Source organism: Trichogramma pretiosum, unplaced genomic scaffold (genome assembly GCF_000599845.2).
Source record: "Trichogramma pretiosum strain Unisexual culture from Peru unplaced genomic scaffold, Tpre_2.0 scaffold32, whole genome shotgun sequence".
Taxonomy (NCBI): Eukaryota; Metazoa; Arthropoda; class Insecta; order Hymenoptera; family Trichogrammatidae; genus Trichogramma; species Trichogramma pretiosum.
The window spans coordinates 477,873-498,731 of NW_019641641.1; the positions used below are offsets into that span (position 1 = coordinate 477,873).

Here is a 20,859-nt window from a genome sequence, read left to right on the forward strand (position 1 = left end):
ATCATAATGTACATTTTTTAAAATTAATTGTATAAAATGATATTATTAATTATTACATCTGACAATTTATCGTTGAAGACAGACTCCCATTTTGATTTTTCGTTATAAATAATTGCCGCATTTCTTGATTCAAATCTTCGACGAGAACGACTCAAGGCTAGACTATCAGCTACAGAGAGAGAATGTTCATTCCTTGCAATTAATTTAGGCGTATAACTAGGCCTATCAAAATTCATTGCACTGCCAAACATTTTTGAGCTCATCGATTTAAGATTTGAATTGGATCTTTGATCAAGGGAATATGTTGAAGAACTTACACGACATGACTTTAATTTGGTGTCATATGATTCTCCAGTCAAATATAAGTCAGGTATACTAGATACTGACAACGGAGACAGAAAAGGAGCATCATTGTACCTGAGATTTAATAGATCATCCCTCGACTTTGAGATAAATCTATTTTTTGATTTCGTACCCGCAGTAAACTCGTAGCATGTCGATGGAGTAATTGATTCTCGTATGAAACGCTTTATAGAGCTGACATTTTTAGATTCCAATGTTAAATTATTGGACGATATTTTATCTTGTGTCAATGAATTTTGTTTTAAAATCTCCGTATCGCTATCCAAGACTGGATTAATAATAGACACATCTTTTTTCTTATTTAGCATTTCAGAAATCTGAGTATCATCAATCGGCAATTGCACTGAAGAGTCAGAAGTTTTCGTTTTCTGATTATTCAAAAGTTTTTTAGAATGATTCATGGAATCATTTTTTTTATCAAGACTTTTTTTTCTATTTTTGCTTTTGTTACTTGATTCTTTAGAATTATCATTCAAGTCCATTATTTCTGATTTATTTTTAATTTGATTTGAACATTTTTCAACTCGTTTTTCTTTTAATTCATCAACTTTTTCTATTTCAATTTGTCCTAATTTTACATCATCTATTTCATTCTTGACTTCATTTTTTTGTTGACTTGATGATAAACATTTACTTATATCTATATCAGATTTTTCTGAATCTGATATAAGCGCATTATCGTCAATCAATATAAACTCTAAATGATCTCTAAGATCTTGCAAGGGTTTCATTAAAGCAGATGAAATATTCAAAAATACTTTTTGATCTGAATTACCATCATTTTTTGAGTCATTTGAAGCTTCATTTGCATAAACGACTTGCGAAGGAAAGAAAGAGCTAAAATGTTCGATAGCTTTAATAAGATTATGTAATTTGGTTAAATTCACTTCTTCATTATTTGAAGAAATATCTGAATCAACTATTTCTGATATTGCGTAATGTAGATCGCTCAAGCAATCTTTAAAAAGTGAATTTTTTACAGAACTTTTACTCTCATTATCTATACATTTCATCGTGTCAAAACTACACAACATATCAAAAATAGTTCTTCTCATACTATTTAGAGGTTCAAGCAAAAAAATTATTGAATTTTCCGAAATTTCATTCTTCTTTGAATTGATCAACTCTGATTGACTTGCTTTTGTATCCATTAAATTAACTATAACAGATTCAGAAAGTTGAATCGTTTCTGACTTTGAAACAAGAGCTTCATTAGATTTATGCTTCAGCGCCTCTTCTCTTACGTCTCCTTCGTTATCTCGATATAAACTTTCAGTTTCCGCAATGGTATGAGTTTTCACTTCTCCTCGTTTTACTAATTCGGCATCACCGTGCATCCGCTTATCGTCCTTCTCTTCCTTTGCGAATTGAAGATCAGCTTGTTGTTGCCTATCGGCTACTTCCCGATCCACTTCTTTAAGCTGATGTTTTACTACTTCTTCTTTTTGTAAACCAACTACTTCAGTTTGTTTTTGCTTTTCTTCTCCACCTTTTTTCAGACGTTCAGCTTCGGCTTGTTTTTGCTTTTCTTCGTCTTCTTTTCTAAGCTTTTGAGCTTCATCTTGTTTCTGTTTTTCCTCCTCTTCTTTTTTCAAACGTTCACCTTCAGCTTGCTTTTGCCTTTCTTCTTCTTCTTTTCTTAGCTTTTCAGCTTCAGCTTGTTTCTGTTTTTCCTCCTCTTCTCTTTTCAAACGTTCAGCTTCAACTTGCTTTTGCCTTTCTTCTTCCTCTCGTTTCGAACGTTCAGCTTCTGCTTGCTTTACCCTTTCTTCTTCTTCTTCTTTTCTCAAACGTTCAGCTTCAGCTTGTTTCTGTTTTTCCTCCTCTTCTTTCTTCTGACGTTCAGCTTCAGCTTGTTTCTGTTTTTCCTCCTCTTCTTTTTTCAAACGTTCAGCTTCAGCTTGCTTTTGCCTTTCTTCTTCTTCTTTTCTCAAACGTTCAGCTTCAGCTTGCTTTTGCCTTTCTTCTTCCTCTATTCTTAGCTTTTCAGCTTCAGCTTGCTTTTGCTTTTCTTCTTCTTCTTTCTTCAAACGTTCAGCATCAGCTTGCTTTTGCCTTTCTTCTTCTTCTTTTCTTAGCTTTTCAGCTTCAGCTTGCTTTTGCTTTTCTTCTTCTTCTTTTCTTAGCTTTTCAGCTTCAGCTTGCTTTTGCTTTTCTCCTTCTTCTTTTCTAAGCTTTTCAGCTTCCGCTTGTTTCTGTTTTTCCTCCTCTTCTTTTTTCAAACGTTCAGCTTCAGCTTGCTTTTGCCTTTCTACTTCTTCTTTTCTCAAACGTTCAGCTTCAGCTTGCTTTTGCTTTTCCTCCTCTTCTTTTTTAAAACGCTCAGCTTCAGCTTGCTTTTGCCTTTCTTCTTCTTCTTTTCTCAAACGTTCAGCCTCAGCTTGCTTTTGCCTTTCTTCTTCCTCTTTTCTTAGCTTTTCAGCTTCAGCTTGCTTTTGCTTTTCTTCTTCTTCTTTTTTCAAACGTTCAGCTTCAGCTTGCTTTTGCTTTTCTTCTTCTTCTTTTTTTAGCTTTTCAGCTTCAGCTTGCTTTTGCCTTTCTTCTTCTTCTTTTCTCAAACGTTCAGCTTCAGCTTGTTTCTGTTTTTCTTCCTCTTCTTTTTTCAAACGTTCAGCTTCAGCTTGCTTTTGCCTTTCTTCCTCTTCTTTTTTCAAACGTTTAGCTTCAGCTTGCTTTTGCCTTTCTTCTTCTTCTTTTCTTAGCTTTTCAGCTTCAGCTTGTTTCTGTTTTTCTTCCTCTTCTTTTTTCAAACGTTCAGCTTCAGCTTGCTTTTGTCTTTCTTCTTCCTCTTTTTTTAGCTTTTCAGCTTCAGCTTGTTTCTGTTTTTCTTCCTCTTCTTTTTTCAAACGTTCAACTTCAGCTTGCTTTTGTCTTTCTTCTTCTTCTTTTGTCAAACGTTCAGCTTCAGCTTGTTTCCGTTTTTCTTCCTCTTCTTTTTTCAAACGTTCAGCTTCAGCTTGCTTTTGTCTTTCTTCTTCCTCTTTTTTTAGCTTTTCAGCTTCAGCTTGCTTTTGCTTTTCTTCCTCTTCTTTTTTCAAACGCTCAGCTTCAGCTTGCTTTTGCCTTTCTTCTTCTTCTTTTCTTAGCTTTTCAGCTTCAGCCTGTTTTTGCTTTTCTTCTTCTTCTCGTTTTAATCGTTCATCTTCAGCCTGCTTTTGCCTTTCTTCTTCTTCTTTTCTTAGCTTTTCACCTTCAGCTTGCTTTTGCCTTTCTTCTTCTTCTTTTCTCAAACGTTCAGCTTCAGCTTGCTTTTGCCTTTCTTCCTCTTCTTTTTTCAAACGTTCAGCTTCAGCTTGCTTTTGCCTTACTTCTTCTTCTTTTCTTAGCTTTTCAGCTTCAGCTTGTTTCTGTTTTTCTTCCTCTTCTTTTTTCAAACGTTCAGCTTCAGCTTGCTTTTGTCTTTCTTCTTCCTCTTTTCTTAGCTTTTCAGCTTCAGCTTGCTTTTGCTTTTCTTCCTCTTCTTTTTTCAAACGTTCAACTTCAACTTGCTTTTGCTTTTCTTCTTCTTCTTTTCTTAGCTTTTCAGCTTCAGCCTGTTTTTCCTTTTCTTCTTCTTCTCGTTTTAATCGTTCACCTTCAGCTTGCTTTTTCCTTTCTTCTTCTTCTTTTCTTAGCTTTTCAGCTTCAGCTTGTTTCTGTTTTTCTTCCTCTTCTTTTTTCAAACTTTCAGCTTCAGCTTGTTTTTGTTTTTCCTCCGCTTCTTTTTTCAAACGTTCAGCTTCAGCTTGCTTTTGCTTTTCTTCTTCTTCTTTTCTTAGCTTTTCAGCTTCAGCTTGTTTCTGTTTTTCCTCCTCTTCTCTTTTCAAACGTTCAGCTTCAACTTGCTTTCGCCTTTCTTCTTCCTCTCGTTTCGAACGTTCAGCTTCTGCTTGCTTTACCCTTTCTTCTTCTTCTTCTTTTCTCAAACGTTCAGCTTCAGCTTGTTTCTGTTTTTCCTCCTCTTCTTTTTTCAATCGTTCACCTTCAGCTTGCTTTTGCCTTTCTTCTTCTTCTATTCTTAGCTTTTCAGCTTCAGCTTCCTTTTGCATTTCTTCCTTTTCCTTTTCGAAATGTTCAGCTTCAGCTAGCTTTTGTTTTTCTTCTTCCTCTCGTTTTAATCGTTCAGCTTCTGCTTGCTTTTCATTTTCTTCTTCTTCTGCTTTTCTCAGCTTTTCAGCTTTAGCTTGTATTTTCTTTTCCTCATCTTCTTTATTTAGACGGTCTGCTTCAGCTTCAGCTTGCTTTTTCTTTTCTTTTTCCTCTCGTTTCAATCGTTCAGGTTCTGCTTGCTTTTCCCTTTCTTCTTCTTGTTCCTTTCTTAGATTTTCAGCTTCAGTTTGTTTCTGTTTTTCCTCCTCTTCTTTTTTCAGACGTTCAGCTTTAGCTTGTTTTTGCTTTTCTTCTTCTCGTTTTAATCGCTCAGTTTCAGTTTGCATTTCCTTTTCTTCTTCTTCTTTTTTTTGACGTTCAGCTTCCGATTTTTTCTGATGTTCTTCTTCTTCTTGTTTCAAACGTTCAACTTCAGCTTCTGTTTCCTTTTCTGTTTTTTCTTGCTTTAACATTTCAGCTTGTACTTGTTTTATTTTGTCTTCTTCTGTTTTCAATTTTTCAGCCTGAGCTTCTTCTTGTTTTTTTTGTTCTTCCTCCAATGGACCTGATTGGACTTGCTTATGCTTCACATCTTCTTGTTTCAAACTTTCACTATCATTTGTTTTTTTTTCGTTCTTATCCTCTTTTGCGTAATTTTGATCTGCAGTCTTTTCTTGATAGAAGAGTTCTGTTTCTTGTAATGATTCAGTTTGCTTGATTTCATTCGGTTCGTTTGTTACTTCTAATGGAAGTTCAGCTTTTTCTAGCCCTAGCTCATGTTTTTCTTCTTTCGGATGTTCAGTTTGAGGTTGTTCTCGTTTTTCGTTTTCCTCTTTTTCCACGTATCCATCATATTCTTGTTCAATTTTCTTTTCCTCTGTGACTAGACATAACTTTTTAGATTCACCGAGTTTTTCATTTGTCTCTTTATCCAGTTCCAAACCTTTAGCTGCTTCAACTTCGTGTATTTTATTTTCATTTTTTTTCAAATTTTCGTCCTTTTTCAACTCACAACTCCTCTCTTCCTCCTTTTTTACGTGTTTTGTTTCTTCTTTCTTCTCTTTTTCTGTTCCTGGTTCTTTTAATTTGTTCGTCGTCTTTTCCGTCACGCTGTCGTCTTCTTGATTTTTTAATCTTTCAGTCGGTTGATGTTGTGTAAAAATGGTTTGTTTCACATCGTTTTCGAGAGGCTCATTGTATTTTTTATCTTCTTCTTCTTCTTCTTCGCCTTTTCTTTGCTCGTAAATTTCATAATTTTCAAGCTTTTGCTTCTTATTATGACTTTGATTCAAATCATTAGTCTCACTTAATTCTTCAATTATTGGTTTCTCCTCATTACTAATACTTTTTTCACATTTTTCATGCTTTATTTTTATGTTTTCACGCTCCATGTCATTTACTTCACTTTCAATAATAATTTGGGACTGCTCTTGATCTTTTTCATCTACTATTAATCCTAATCGTTGTTTTAGGTCATGCAAAGGTGCTATCAATGTTTTTAAGGCACTCATAGCAGTTATGCTCTGATACATTTCATTTTCTGTAGAGTCCTCGAGTGTTATTTGCGATTTTGATATTATTATAGGTAAGTTTTCACCAAGTTCTTCTAAAGACCAAGCTAAGTTTTGTAACGCAGGTAAGCTATTTTCTGGCCAAGATGATAAATTTATTTGCTCTGTTCCTTCTAGAGCTATTTTTTCCATAACTGAGATTGATTCTTTCAAATTTTCGAGGCGTGAAGAGATGATATTTTTCTCGTACGTGGCTTCTTCGTCTCTATTGTCAACGCTTTCTAATGTAAATGGAACATTCGTGATTGTAGAAATACATTCTTGCAATTTATTTAATGGTTCTTTAATTAAAGACCACAGAGCTGTTATACTACTTTGTTCCTCTTCGACAAAACTTGGAGTTGATCCAATCACATGCATACTAGTATTATCAACTCCTTCACTTATTCCACTATCTGATTGAACTGTACTCACCGCAGAAGATTCATTTGCTTTCAAATTTGGTAACAATGTTTCAATGTCTTCCAAATGCATTTCAAATTCACAATAATCAGAACCTAATTCAAGCGGAAGTAACCCAGAATTATACTCATTATCAATGTTGTCTTCTGTCGCAACTTTCATCATCGTAAGGCTCTCAGTTTCATGTTTGGATACTTCGATGAATTCATCAACGATTGTTTCTACTGTAGTTAACACAGTAGAAACTTGTTCACCACTTCTCATTTCAACTTTTTGAAAGCTATCGATAGAATCTTCATGGTCTTGTTCTTCATCTTCAATTGGCTTTGTTATTTCATAAAGAACTTTTTCTATCTTGTTTGTTGGAATAAGAACAGCGTTTAAAGTCTCAATGACTGAAATATTTTCACTGACACCTTCCTGAACTAACTCATTTTTCAAAGTTAAAAGAGTGTTACTAAAATGAGCTATACAGTGTGCTAAATGATTCAAAAATATTTTATGATTTTTCACTCTAGATAATACTTTATTCTGCTCCAAATTCTCTAAAGAAGTTAAAAGCCGCTGTGTTGGATACAAAAACCCTTCAATTATAGCTTCTTCGTCTATGACTTGGGTAGACGAATCGATGAATTGCTCCTGCACCGATTGAATTTGTTTTAATAATGTTTCTAATGATTCTGATATTAAATTTAATATCTGGTGATCGAGTTCTTTCTCAAGTAATTTAATTTTTTGTTCCAATTGTTTCAAGGGCATAGACACTCGTTCCTGTAAACTTCGCAAACAGCTTCGCCGTCGGATATACTTCGTTTCACTGCAAAAATACAATTATTAGTATAATATCAAACTCCAGGATTTGATTTATTATTATGTTTTACGGTACTGCTATTTTGAAATGAATGTTTTGTAATTTTGATAGTGTTGTTAAAAAGATGATCTAGTAAAGAGCGTATTTTGTAATAAAAACAAAAATATGGCAATTTCTATTGAGGTGATGCCGAAATCCCGATTTTGACCGACCGAGCATTAAATGTATAAATTTAAATAACTTTTTTACTAGACCAATTTTCGAAAAATGGCTCTGTGGAGCCCTCCGTATTGATGCTGTGCATAACTATATCAAATTTCATCCCATTTCATTCAACAGTTTTTCCGGAAAACGGGATCGAAATTTTTAAGTTTGAAAACCTAATTCAATAATGCTCGGTCGGTCAAAATCGGGACTTCGGCATCACCTTAAGAGCTCCAGCTACTCGCATGCATGAAACCTTTTTTCAACGATCGCTAGCTTTGTAACTAGCTTTATGCAATATAATTAAAAAGTTTTAGGATACTTTTCAGTAGGTTTTTGCCGACCCTTCATTATGGTGTTATCGGCTTTTTCAAAAACTCATTCTTATGTAATTATTTTTACAAACTATTCAAAATTATTCTGTAACAATTTAAAGTAGGGATTGTGTCTCATTTTGAAAAAGAATATCCACACCGTTTGCATACGATACTATATGTCGGTAGGTGCATAATTGTGGACGCCATTATCCCTAAAATACCCGTTGTGGTAACGGGCACTTTTCTACAACGGTCTTCATAAGATAGCATGTTAATAGCAATGTCAACGTCAAGTCTCATGTACCCGACCTTTAGTTCAAGTTAAATGTATTTCCTACCTTATTCGATTTTGAACCAACTGCAACGCTGAATCTAAATCATCTACTGAAACCAATATTGGCGTCGCATTAGCAGCCGAATCATTTTCTTCTTTTTTTACGTTAAAATGAATATTTTCAATGCCTAATCGTAATTCTTTCACAGCTTTCAATATAACGTTTTTTTTCTCATCTTGTAAAGCAGGTTCAACCATGGAGGTTCTTCTACTATTTCTAACTACCGATAAAGCACTTTGCAATTCAATAAAAGGTTCAATCAAACCATTTAATGATGATATTACATTTTTATCTTTACAACTTAAGGCTCCACCTGCGTCAATCTGATCGAAGAAATCATGTAATATTAATTTGAGCGAATCAACTGGTTTAATGAGAATATCAGCGACATCAAATTCTATGTTGTCCCCGTTTGATGAGTCAGATAATATTTCGGAAATTCTATCCTTTATTATTTCCAGTGGTTTTAAATTATCATACAAAGTACTCAACATTTTTTCTCGATGATTTACTGCGTCCAGAGCTATCGGTATTTGTGATTCAATATCTTTTAATACTCGAGCTATTGTATCTAAACACGCTCGACCTGATGATTTACCACTATCAATTACGCGCGATTGTGCTTCTAAAGCTAAAAAGAGAACGTTTGATTCAATAGCTTTCATTGGCTGATCTAGTTGTTTTAAAATAAGCATTTCAGGGGCTTTAAATGTTTCAGTTTGTGTCAAAGCTTCTCGTACTTCTAAAATAGGACATAATAATTCCTCCAATGCTGAAGAAATACATTCTGTATTTTGTTGTGAGTCAGATTGTGACGAATCAAATTTGACATCGGTAAATTCTAAAGCAATTTTAGATAAGTTTGATCGAACTACCAAAATTGTTTTACGCAAACCATCTAAAGCTTCGGCAAGTCTCGACGCAATTGGTGAACTAACAAGAACTAACTCTTGATCAAATTTATCTAAAATGTGTACTATATTCTGTTCAATTTCATTTAAAGACTGTGATATTTTTGCAAAAAAAATATCTTCCGGGTAAGCTGTACGCTTTTCCAAAAATTCATCGTTCTCGCTTTCATGACTTTTTATACCATGAGATTCTATAAATTCTTTATTGTTATCTTCCTGACTTACTGGATCTCGTATTTTGGTAACATTTGCAAAATCTGTAGTATCATAATTATCATTGGGTATTGGAAAATTTGAGTTCATAAAAAGTGATAACGTTTTTTGAATATTAACAATTGCTTCAACAACTGGAGACGCTACACTTTCTTGATCTATTTGTTTTACAAAATTTTGAATGATAATTTTCAACCTGAAATAAATAAAAATAATATATTTTAATTATTTATAATAGACTATAAGTGAAAATTAATTAAATTGACAAAGACCCTGACCTTTCCATTGGCTGTTGTAATTCAACTAAAACATCAGTTTGAACTGACAAATACTTTTCATTGATTAAAACATCATTAACATTGTTTAGTGGCATTTCTAGTTCTAAAAGCTCATGTGTTAAGCCATCTATGTTCAATTTGAATGAACTAATTATAGAGTCTATGGCTATTGCAGCATTTCCAATACTCGCTCTCAATTCATTTAAATTATGTAATACTAATGATGTATCAGCTCCTTCCAGTTGTTCATACTTTTCCAATATTGATGCTATTTCATAATGAACCGTCCCTAATTGCGAAGCAAATTGCATTTCATATAATACTTCTGGCACCGAACTTTCAATTTCCCGCTGCTCATCGAATTTAGACTCACTTTCATACTTAGTGACGTTAATTTCGTCTGAAATAAGTAATACATTTTTTTTCAAATCTTCAATAATCACATTAACGGGTTGAAGTTTAGTTGAAATTTCATCATCTTCTTCTTGTGTCTCAATATTTTGTAACAGAGTTGAAAATGTTGATTGTAATGTAATTAGTGGCTGAATGACATTTCGTATCGATGTAAACTCCGTAGGCTCTGAAATATTTGTCAAAGATAATCGTAAATTGATCAGAGGTTTCTCTAAATTACCAAGTGCCGCTATCATTTCTTCAGCTTTCAAAGTCGTTGTTTTATGAACTGCGAATGCCAGGTGTTCTCGTAGTTCCACTAAATCAGATATAAGTTTAGATGATGATTGTGCATGAGATTTTTCTAAATCAATAATAACAGCATTAACACAGGCTTGAGTATCCACGAGATTATCCAATATTAATTCTGGTAAACTGGATAAATATATCATTTTGTCATTTTTCATTTCAGATAATACTTCTGCTGCTATAACTATTGATTTTTTTAGATCCACAACGAAACTAGCTCTGTAATCACCTTCGTAACCTTCTAGAGCCACCACTAATGCTTCTAAACGTGACAAAATTTCATTGAAGACTTCTAACATTTTTTCCATGTTATCTATGGAGTTATTTAACAAAATGCATTCTGAAGCTCGTTGAAGGTCTTCTAGTGGACGGGCAAGAGACTCAACAAGAACAGCATCAATATTCTCATTCCATATTCCAAACTGCAAGTATCAAATATTATGATTTAAAAAAAATATAATCACTATTCTCTTCTATCTTTTAAAATAATATAGTTTAAAATAATAACAAACCTACTACTAACTACCAGAAAATGAATGTCTAAATAACTGATCAATGTTAACGTTAATGTAATTTTTAAGCTCACCTGATTAACGGAGATTTTATTCAGATATGTACTCAACGCTGAATGAATTTTTTGTAAGGCCGTCATCATGGTTTCATTTATATTACCATCACTTTTTTGAAGGGTATCTCTGTATCTACTAGTAGTTCGAATAATTCGATCTAGGACGATTGGATTTACGCTGATACTTTGGTCACATAAATCAAATTCTAATTTTGCTAATCCAAATAGTATTTCATCAACTGGGTCCACTAAGGATTCCAAAATGGACAAATTTATTCGAATGCTACCATCGCTATTTTCTTGGTGAATAAGTTCAAACGCTCGTAAAAGCTCTTCCGCAGGTCCACCGATTATTTCCAAAATTGATATACTTATGTCACGAATAAACGATCGATCTTCTGCATTATTTAAGGCTTTGGATTCCACATCTGTAACTGTATCATAGAGGTTTTGAATGGGGATCAAAACGTTTTCTGTCACAAACGAATTGATTAATTGTTCATTTTCAAAAATAAAATCTGAATCAATTAAAGCTCTCCGAACGACCAACACCGGTTCAGCTATTTTTCGAAGCAACTCAATGAATTGTTTTTCATCGTTTTTCAAAAATAGTTTTTCTTTTTCAGAATGCATAGATGAACATGAACGCTGATGCATAACATCTTCTGGGATTTGATCGACAAAAGTCAAATTTGGTTCCTCAAAATCACATTTTTGGCCAAACTGTTTTTCTGTTTCAGTGTGGTATGTCATTTCTTCTTTTTTTTTCTTCACTGGACTCGAAGTCTGATCTAAGAGTAAATCGGTAGCAGTACCATAAGAATCGCCACTATTCGATCTTTTCCTAGAGTGATCTTTCTTCCTAGTTTCAGAATCACAAGGTTGAGCTCGTGAAAGTGCATCCATAAAGGTTTCAGCGTTGGTATCTGCTTCAGTGTTGAGAATATTATCGGGCAAATTCAATGAAATATCTCGTTCAGGAGCACTGTGATAACTTTCAGTATGTTCTTGGACTTTCGAGGTAATGGCTTCGGAATTTCGTCGCGGTGGTCGAACTGGAGTACCTTCATCATCGAATGAACCAGACATTGGAGAAGAAAATGTTGTGACATCTATCGTTGATATTTCTTCTAAATCAGCTTCTGTTCGTTGATCATAATTTTCTTCTATACTGGCAAAGTAATCAGGAGAAACATCTATGACAACAGCCTGCATGTACAAATTCCCAGATGTTGAAGTCTCTTTTACGAAACGCATAGGAGGTAGTTCAACAACATTGTGTTCTACAACCAAAATAATCAATTAAATAAACGAAACTTTTTTAATAATAATAAAATAAGTAAAAACACAATTACCAGAAACATGTTCAGAAAGTTGATCAGCGTACATTTCGATAATTTGATATGCCTCTTCTTCAGTTAAATCAGGTGTTTCGTAAAGGCTCACAGACACATCTTTTCCGTCAAAAGTGAAAGAAATTTCTCCGCGTTCAGTAATAGATTGATCTGTTAATGCTGTTTCCAAAAGTTGAGAAGTTCTCTCTTCGTTTATGGTAGATAACGAAAGGTTGCGAGCCAGTTCAAGCTCATTTTCAACTTTGGCTGAAATTGCTGAGCCCGATTGACGAGGTGAAATGCGATCTTTAAAAATTGTTCAATGTATTTTAGTTTTTATTTCAAACATTTTTTGACTTTAAATATTTACCTTCGTAACCCAGCAATGAAGCAGAACTGCTAACTGTTCCCATACAATTGGTTGCCTCACAAGTGTAAGTTCCTAAAGAACATGTACCATCCTGACCAGATATGATTTTGTGAATATCACCAGGCTTCAGTTCTTCTCCATCTTTATACCATTTTAATGTAGGTTGTGGCACGCCAATTACTTTACATTCAAGATTAACAGCTCCACCTTCAGATAAGATAGCACGTAAATTTTCTAAGAATTTTGGTTTTCTGTAGTGCCTTGGAATGATGAGCTTTAAGAAACAAGAGGTAACGCTGTGTCCAAAATCGTTACTTGCTACGCATTTCCATTCAGCCTGATCGCAAAATTCAAGCTTAAGAATATTTAAATGGACAACACCGGTATTCTCTTTCTCTACTTGATATCGATCTTCATTTTCTATTAAATGATCGTCCCGATACCAGCTGAAATTTGGTACTGGCATAACGCTAACTAAAAATCAAAGCAAGAAAATAGTGAAAAAAAGACGTTTTATTTTTGAAGATATTTGCAGATATTATGTAGTATATTACCTTGCACAGTAAATTTAAAATCACTGCATATTTTGGCCTCACAACTCTTTAAACCTTTTATAAACTTCGGAGGTTGATTAATCGTTAGCAGTTGTAGCCTTTCTTCATCATTTAACTGATTTTTAATATCTTCGAGAGTAAGTTCAGCCGTGCTCGTAGCTTCTCCCATGCAATTTTTGGCAACGCAGCAGTATGTACCTATATTAAATAATAACACAATAAGCTATTGCTTTTAAATTTTTACAGCAACATGGTAACAATAATGATGTACCGAGAGAATTAGTCCCTGTCAATTGATATACATCTCCTGGCTTCAGTTCTTTGCCATCTTTGAACCATCTCAATAATGGCGTTGGAAAGCCAACTACTTTACATTCAAATGAAACCAAACCCTCTTCCGTTAAAACTGCAGTTAAGCTTTCCATAAAACGGGGTTTTCTGTAATTTCTAGGAACTGCAAACAAATTTTAAGTTTAGATTTATCTTTAAACTTTGTATGTAATTGCGAAAAAGATTGTATATATCATCTTACTGGACATCGCGACATAACATGTCGTAAATTGTTTAATATTTTCATGACTTGTAGCAACACATTTCCATTCTCCTTCGTCAGCAGCTTCAACTGGTTGAATTTGAATCGAATAGCCTCCCAAACCATCCTCCATTATTTTATACCTATCGCCACTTTTAACATGTCCTTCTTTGTTATACCATGCGATCTCTTTTGGCCACGGGGGTACTTGAACTTTACGAAAATATATCTTTTATAAAAATACGATTTTTCATAATAACTCAAATTCAATGTATGAGTCATACCTTGACATGCTAAATAGAGTGAATCCCCAATTCTACAACAATCATCTTTCAGCGATCTTTTGAAAATAGGTGGATCTCCAGCAACTATCAAAGCGTCTGCTGGTTTCAGTGATCCCTCTCTGCTTCCTTTACCAACAACATGAACCTGTTCGTCAACATAATAAAAATTTGAATTAGTTTGCAAATACTATATGCATCGTTACGAATTTATAATTTGCAGCCATTCTTACTCTAGATGATGAATACGCTATTCCCATACAGTTAATTGCTTGGCACGTGTAAGTTCCCAAAGATGTCGGATCATCTGGGTTTGCAGAAAGAGCAAATACATCACCAGCTTTAATTTCTTTATTATCTTTAAACCATCGTAAAACCGGTGTTGGTACTCCTATGACTTTACACTCCAAAGATACTGAACCAAATTCGGTTAATAAAGCTCGAAGTTCACTGGCAAATTCTGGTCTTTTATAAGCCTTTGGTACTAAAATTATTAAATTGTAACTTAAATCTTGATGTGATTAGCAATTTGTTTAAGCCAATCATTAAATTAAATCATTAAATATTGGCTTGGATAATTTTACCAATGAAAATTTATAATTGACATGATACCTATAATATTTAAATGAGAAGTACAAGATGAACGACCCGACCGATTTTCTGCCATGCACGTCCAATGTCCTTGATCTTCCACAGTCACGGGGGCAACATCGACACAGAAAAAATTCCCTTCGTGCACAAAAGAGAATCTCGATCCTGGTTTAATCGGTTCATCGTTTCGGTGCCATGTAACCTTTAAAAAAGTGAAAAGATTTTTGAATCAAGTACAGTTTTATTTGACCAAATCAAGAGTTCATGAGTATTTCATAGGTAATCAGACAATTTTAAAACTTAACAGCTTTCATAAAGCATTTTTTACTAAAACCAGAAAAAAATAAAATTAATTAACAAAAATAAAATGAAAATAACTAATTGATGGTATGCTACCTTAGTTTCAGACGTACTACGTATTTCAACAAGGAACCTCGTCCTCGTACCAACTTTAACAGTGAGATCGCTAAGTCTACGGAGAAAAAGAGGTGGATCGCCTTCTTCGAAAAATGACGGTTCGTCGACACTCATGTAAACTCGTCGTTTAAAAAGTCGCTCGGATTCGTTTTCGTTGGAATGACGCTTGGCATTTAAAGAATAGTGGCCAGTGTCACTTCTACTCGCATGCTCCAGAGTCAGTTGCACCACATTGCTACGAGCCTCTATTCTGAATCGTTCGCATGGCATCGGGGCATCCCCTTTAAATCTGTTCAACCATAAAAATCAAATGAGTGAAAAATTGAGTATTGGTGAGAATTTTTCATTTATCTTGAGTCTCCATTCTTATTATAACATATTTAAGGATCAACTATCAAGTGAAATTCGAGTAATTGACAATCATCTATTCAATTTTTAATGAGTATTATAAAATAGAACGAACTTTCTAAAATAACGAAATGTTTATCTCATGTGTATCTTTAGATAGGTTCTTAACGAATTTAATTGCGAATAGCAATAGACTTTTACGATATCTATCATATTCATAAAGTTATTTTTGCAAAAATTAAAAAAAATATACTAATTTTTTAACGAAAACATTTATATCCGGACAACAGCTGGCTTTCCCAGTAAGAAATATAAATATCTTACTGTTTTTAGTAAGTATAATAATACATTACAACCGATGAACAGCAATACTTTTAAAACTTTTAAAACTTTCAGTAAATAGTAATTCTCAAGAGATTGAATAGCAAATCAGTGTTTAACGAATTGTAATACTAATTTCGATAACTCGATTTTCGTTAATAAAAGTGATCATTTTTTCAAAATTGAAAATCATACACAAAAAATTACTTTTATTATTTATTTTATTCTTTTTTGACATACGGTTCTTATATTATTACATCTTCAGGTATTAATAATCGAATTAATTCGTTTTAAAGTCTTCATAATCTTTTATAGTTTTTGACACATTAGAAATAGAATTATTCGAATCAATGAACGGCCGTGGCCTATTACCAAATTAACTATGTCTACGCTCATATACAAAGTTTCACGTGTATCGCATTTCTAACGATTTTTATACAAATTTTACAAAAAACATTTTTTATACATGCTTGAATAATTTGAAAACTGCAAGTCTTGAAAAAAATGGCTTCTTATAGAAAAATCTAATTGATTCTTTAAATTACAATAAGTTTTCGTAAATCACATTATATATTATTGTACACGTCTCAATTGACTATCAAGGGTTATTATTAATTGATAATATGTGTAAATGCTGAACTTACTGAGAATAAAATTAACTTTTTTAAAACAAATTAAAAATTATGTTATCAATCATGTGTCAATTTTTTATTACCCTATTGATCGTTGCGAAGATTCCCACACGTGGAACATGTGGTTTTTTCGATCCTTATCACATTTGCAGCATTGGCCACCCATGATTATTATTCACTATCACTTATATATTAGTAGTTTTCTCCTTAAAATTTATATTACACGCGATACTTTTTAAAGAACTATCTTGATTGAAGAAAAACCATCGATGATTTTCGATTTCTAAGATCAAGGTTGAAATTTCGTTTAAAGAAATTTTCCATAACCTTTACAAAATATTTTTTAACAATCACTACACACAATGAAGTTCATAAGTCACATTTTCCTTTTGAATAGAAAGCTCAAAATCTTGATGAGTTTCTTGGCGCCAGTACAACGAAACATGAAAAATAAAAACAAAGTCGCAGCGCGCACCCAGGTAAAAATGCCAAAAACTAAACTAGCACAAATAAAGGATAGATAGAAGATAGCAAGATAGTGAACTTGTTGTTTGTGGAGCATACGAGCCGTGAGAAATGTACCGCGGGGCGTCGCACAATACGTCACAGTGGAGCTTGCCTAGTTATAAAGCTCTAACGGAGAGATAGAGAAAAGATGGAGCGCGAGCGGCGGCACGGCTGTCCGCGCCACCAAACAGCTCCGGCCTATATTTTTGTACGAATGACCTGTACGCGCACAAATCATCAGCATAACGCGACTCTACTTTTTATTCTTCAATACTACATTCTCGATCTTATGTAATAATATAAAATGTACATTATAAATACGAAGGAAATATTATCGTGAAACTACCTCAAATATTTATATCTACAAGCATTACACTGGGCATGTATCCACTCAACGAGAAAACAAAACTTAACATTTAGATTTATCTTAAAATCAAGTTTAAGCACCAAGTCTGAGGTATTTAAAACGGGTCAAGAACGGTCTTTTTTGATCACGTTCTAAGGCTCTGAATTTAGACAAAAAAATATACGCGTAAATTTTTAATCTTCAACTACAATAAAATCAGTCAAGAATTTGGTGAATAATAACATTTTATAGTTTTACAAGAAAGTACCAATCGTAAAATTTATATTATATAAACTGAAAAATTGCAGCTAACGCATGATATTAATACTATATGATAATAATCTTCATTAATGATCGATTGTGATGAATTTGGTGTTAAAAAAATTTTCATTCTTGCATAATAATATTCTCTTATTAAAAATATATAGTCTAGTGAAACTACAGACACGATTGGCACACTTGGCGTCAAATTTAGAATCAGTATGCATTTTACGCATTTCGTAATCTTAAAACTACTCACGCTTGCGCATTAATGAAAAACGTTTACTCTGCAGCCTATTATGAAAATATCCAATCGATGAAAATCAATTTTTTCAGACAATTATTTTAATTAATTTCAAATCCCATTATCTCCCCTTTTCATCTTAAAATTATATTCCAGTCATAAACACAGATATGCCCTAGCCATGGCAATGAAAAGTTGGACCCAAGTCTACTCGTTGGAAACACGACAAGAATAATCCTGACCTCGGAAAATCGAGCTAAATATTTCTTGAAATAATGTTTCAAGAAATGTGCCTTAAAAAATAACTACTGTTGTGCACTTAAGACCAAAAAAAAAGTTAAGTGAAAGTATTCGTAAAACATAAATAATGTAATCTCAGATCAAATGGAGTATTAAAAATCGAAATTTTGATTTCAATTCTATATTGCATCTTCAACACTGTATAAGTTATTAATGCAATTTTATTCAAAAGATAAGTTTACTTTTCTTTACTTTTCTAAAAAACACTGTGATCAACTTACATTTCAAACTGATAATTTTCACATTTAGCTGCTTGATGCAAATTGAGTGTAGCAGAAAAATTGCCATCAATGCAGCAGTGCCAATTTATATCATCGTCGTCTTCCCATGGCGACTGATTCTCCATGGTAACTGGATCTAAAAATAAATTTTTAAATTTTATCATTGATCGTATCTATTGATCTGTCAATTATATTTCTGAATCACGATCCAATCAATTTATAGGTATAACGATGAATTACGTAAACAAATAAATATGGTTAGAACCAGGGCTCGTTCCGAATTGGAATATATTAAAATACTAGATGATTTATTGGCAAGTTTTCCACGTGACATTCATGCTTCTCACGAGTAATAAATCATTCATTTTTTGCCCGAAGTATGCGAGGAAACTTTTTCATCAATTTCTAATCAAAATCACGAAGCTTCAACAATAAAAGCAGGTGTGCGCTCATCGAAGAAAGTAACATACCACCGTGGCAAAGTTTAACGCTCGTGTACAACCTAAGCGAGCTTGGTAATACATTGGCGTCTGGCAACGGACTTTTCTAAAAATATCATCTTCAAATGACCGCGTGTTATGACCGCGCACGAACTACTACATATTATAAATCAGAAAAAGAAGATAAGGGGAAGGCGAGAAAAAAATTCGCGCCACGAATACATAAGAATGCTTCGTAACGTTGGAAAATGCAACTGAAACATAGGCGAGATTCGAGCCTCGCAATAAATTGCCGCTGAGGTTTTCTACTCACTCGGCGATGCTCTCGAATGCGAGGTCTCGCAACGAGATGACGCGACGCGCGGCTGTGTGCGGTCACCGATCCATTATGAGCTTTCGATTCGGAAAAAATTGACCGCCGTGCGCATTAACGGCTTCAAGTATACCGCCTGGCTTACTCCCGGTGAGCGAAAGACTCCGAACTATTTTCAGCTATTTGGCAGAGATTCGTTTATACACCGAGCTTAAGTACATACAAACATTGCATACCTTATCTGCTCGTTTTTGTAATAACAGCCTTGCCTATTGCTAACGGACTATTATCGATTAATCCGCGACTTTTCCGCGCGATCGTGGTCGCTTTTCTAGTTCTCAAGACGGCGCTCGTACCTATCTACTAATGATAGACTTAGGCTAAAACTTAGACTAAAGTTCCGAACTACGTTGAAAATTTAAACTTTCCCGTTCAAGGTCGTCGGTGGTAGTTTTTAATAGAATGTCAAGTCCGTTGTTATTATCGTGAGACGCGTATGACAATGAAAATCATAAAGCCGTGGGGTCTTTTTCTAGATACAAATATTTTCCCATCGAGTTCTCTGTCAGACGATCATATTTTTCAAGCAGCCATCGGCTTTTTTATGCCCTATAGATTGCATAGACTATAAATCCCTGAAATAACGACAATGACACTGATGGTTGATGCATCGCCCGTTCCAAATCTTTACGGAACGATGCCACCTCGATCACTGACCACTGCTGCTACAAGTGTATCGTTTCACCACTTTTTCTCTACCTCACATAAATGGATCTTTGACGCGATTTTCTTCATTCATTTAAATTCATTTGTCATTTCAAAAACAAGATTCATCAGAACTTATTAATATTAAAAAAAAATTGGAAAAAAAATCAAAAAAAACTTATAAAGTAAAATGACTTTTTATTGTTAAAATGAGTCAAATTATATTAGGTACAACTATTTAATCTTTCAATTTAAGAATATCAACTTTGAATAACTTAAAATGGAAATTTTAACTAACTTTTACTTTACTTTTATAAAAAAGTAATTTTGAAATTTTTCAACGACACACCTTTACTACATTCGTTCATTAAAAGCCTAATTGACGCTTAAAATACTTATTTGAGCACTGAACTGAAGTCACTGTACACCCTCAACTCACAGCACACACTCAGATCACAGTTTTGGCATCCATATTAAACATAGATTTTACCGGTACCAGTATATTGGGCTACGACTTCTAAAATAATCAGTCCAGCAGACAGCAATAGAAATCGGCTTACCTGCTGGAAAAGCCATAACTTTTTTTGCAATCGCTCGCAATGAATCGTTTATTTACGTCGTTTGACTTTCAATTTTATCATAGCTGCGACGAAAAAACGCGCACACGCGATGCTCTCGGAAAGAAAAAACTGCGGATGAGCGAGCTTGCAGCGCACTTTCAACGAGCTTCCGCGTGCGTTTTCCCTTTCTCTCTCACGCACGAGCGCGAAAGAAAGAGAGAAGCAGAGAGAAAGCGCAAGAGAAAGAAAGAGACAAGCTGAGGGAGAGAATAACCACGCGCAGCAGCGGAAAGCTAAAACTCCGAACTAAACAGATGCTAAGAGAACCTGAGCTCTTCTCCGGCAGCAGGGCTCTGATCTAAAAGCGGCGTGATACATTTGCTTCGCTATATCGCTATATATTGCATCCGCTGCCTTTTCTTATTCTCATATTCTCGCAGACGAATAATCATAAGAGCAAATTTTCACAAATCTATATAATATTTTTTATTCATTATACCTTATCAGAAAATTCGTTATAATTTTAATAAAGTCTTTTTTAATGTTAAGTGCTTTGTATTTTATTCAATCAGTCAAACTTATGTTTCTTAAATTGAAAATCATTCTCAAAATTGTTTAATAAAACCAATTATATTATTTACATTAAAATTCTAAAGACCGAAAAGAGGCGGAATTATTACATACGTTAAAAGCACGTGTGCGAATAATTTTAAACGTAAGATCATATGTACATAATTTACTTAATTGTTCAAGCTTTGAATGCATTCCAACTTACTATATTAAACTTACTTTAAATATAAAATTGTAGAAGAACGATAATATTCAAGAGATTATTACTT

The 20,859-nt window shown here is 33.8% G+C and overlaps 2 protein-coding genes across 3 annotated transcripts in view; both read right to left on the reverse strand.

The window, feature by feature from the left end:
• LOC106652366 (myosin light chain kinase, smooth muscle-like) overlaps positions 1–1,877 on the reverse strand; it is a 29,135-nt gene extending 27,258 nt beyond the window's left edge. For both annotated transcript variants that reach the window (XM_023459741.1, XM_023459742.1), the window contains exon 1: positions 57–1,877. In XM_023459741.1, coding sequence (XP_023315509.1) covers positions 57–1,700 — 1,644 coding nt within the window. In that variant the 5' untranslated portion in view covers positions 1,701–1,877. The remainder of the gene's footprint in view (positions 1–56) is intronic.
• LOC106652566 (titin homolog) lies at positions 1,705–20,127 on the reverse strand. Its single transcript, XM_023459719.1, has 20 exons — positions 20,021–20,127; positions 18,003–18,138; positions 14,802–15,111; positions 14,427–14,607; positions 14,048–14,298; positions 13,818–13,962; positions 13,534–13,746; positions 13,273–13,455; positions 13,002–13,199; positions 12,448–12,921; positions 12,099–12,383; positions 10,762–12,026; positions 9,474–10,597; positions 8,075–9,391; positions 4,089–7,221; positions 3,789–3,896; positions 3,404–3,689; positions 3,212–3,343; positions 1,817–2,428; positions 1,705–1,721 (listed from the first exon to the last, which is right to left on the reverse strand). Exons 1-20 carry the CDS (start codon positions 20,034–20,036, stop codon positions 1,705–1,707), a joined length of 10,386 nt encoding a protein of 3,461 aa, XP_023315487.1. The 5' UTR covers positions 20,037–20,127.
• Positions 20,128–20,859: the final 732 nt, after the last annotated feature.

Coding starts and splice junctions, on each gene's coding strand:
- LOC106652566 (XM_023459719.1), bottom strand. Junction 14,299..14,426: donor TTCTCATTTAAATATTATAG/GTATCATGTCAA, acceptor TAATAATTTTAG/TACCAAAGGCTTATAAAAGA. Junction 2,429..3,211: donor AAAGCAAGCTGAAGTTGAAC/GTTTGAAAAAAG, acceptor TAAGAAAAGAAG/AAGAAGAAAGGCAAAAGCAA.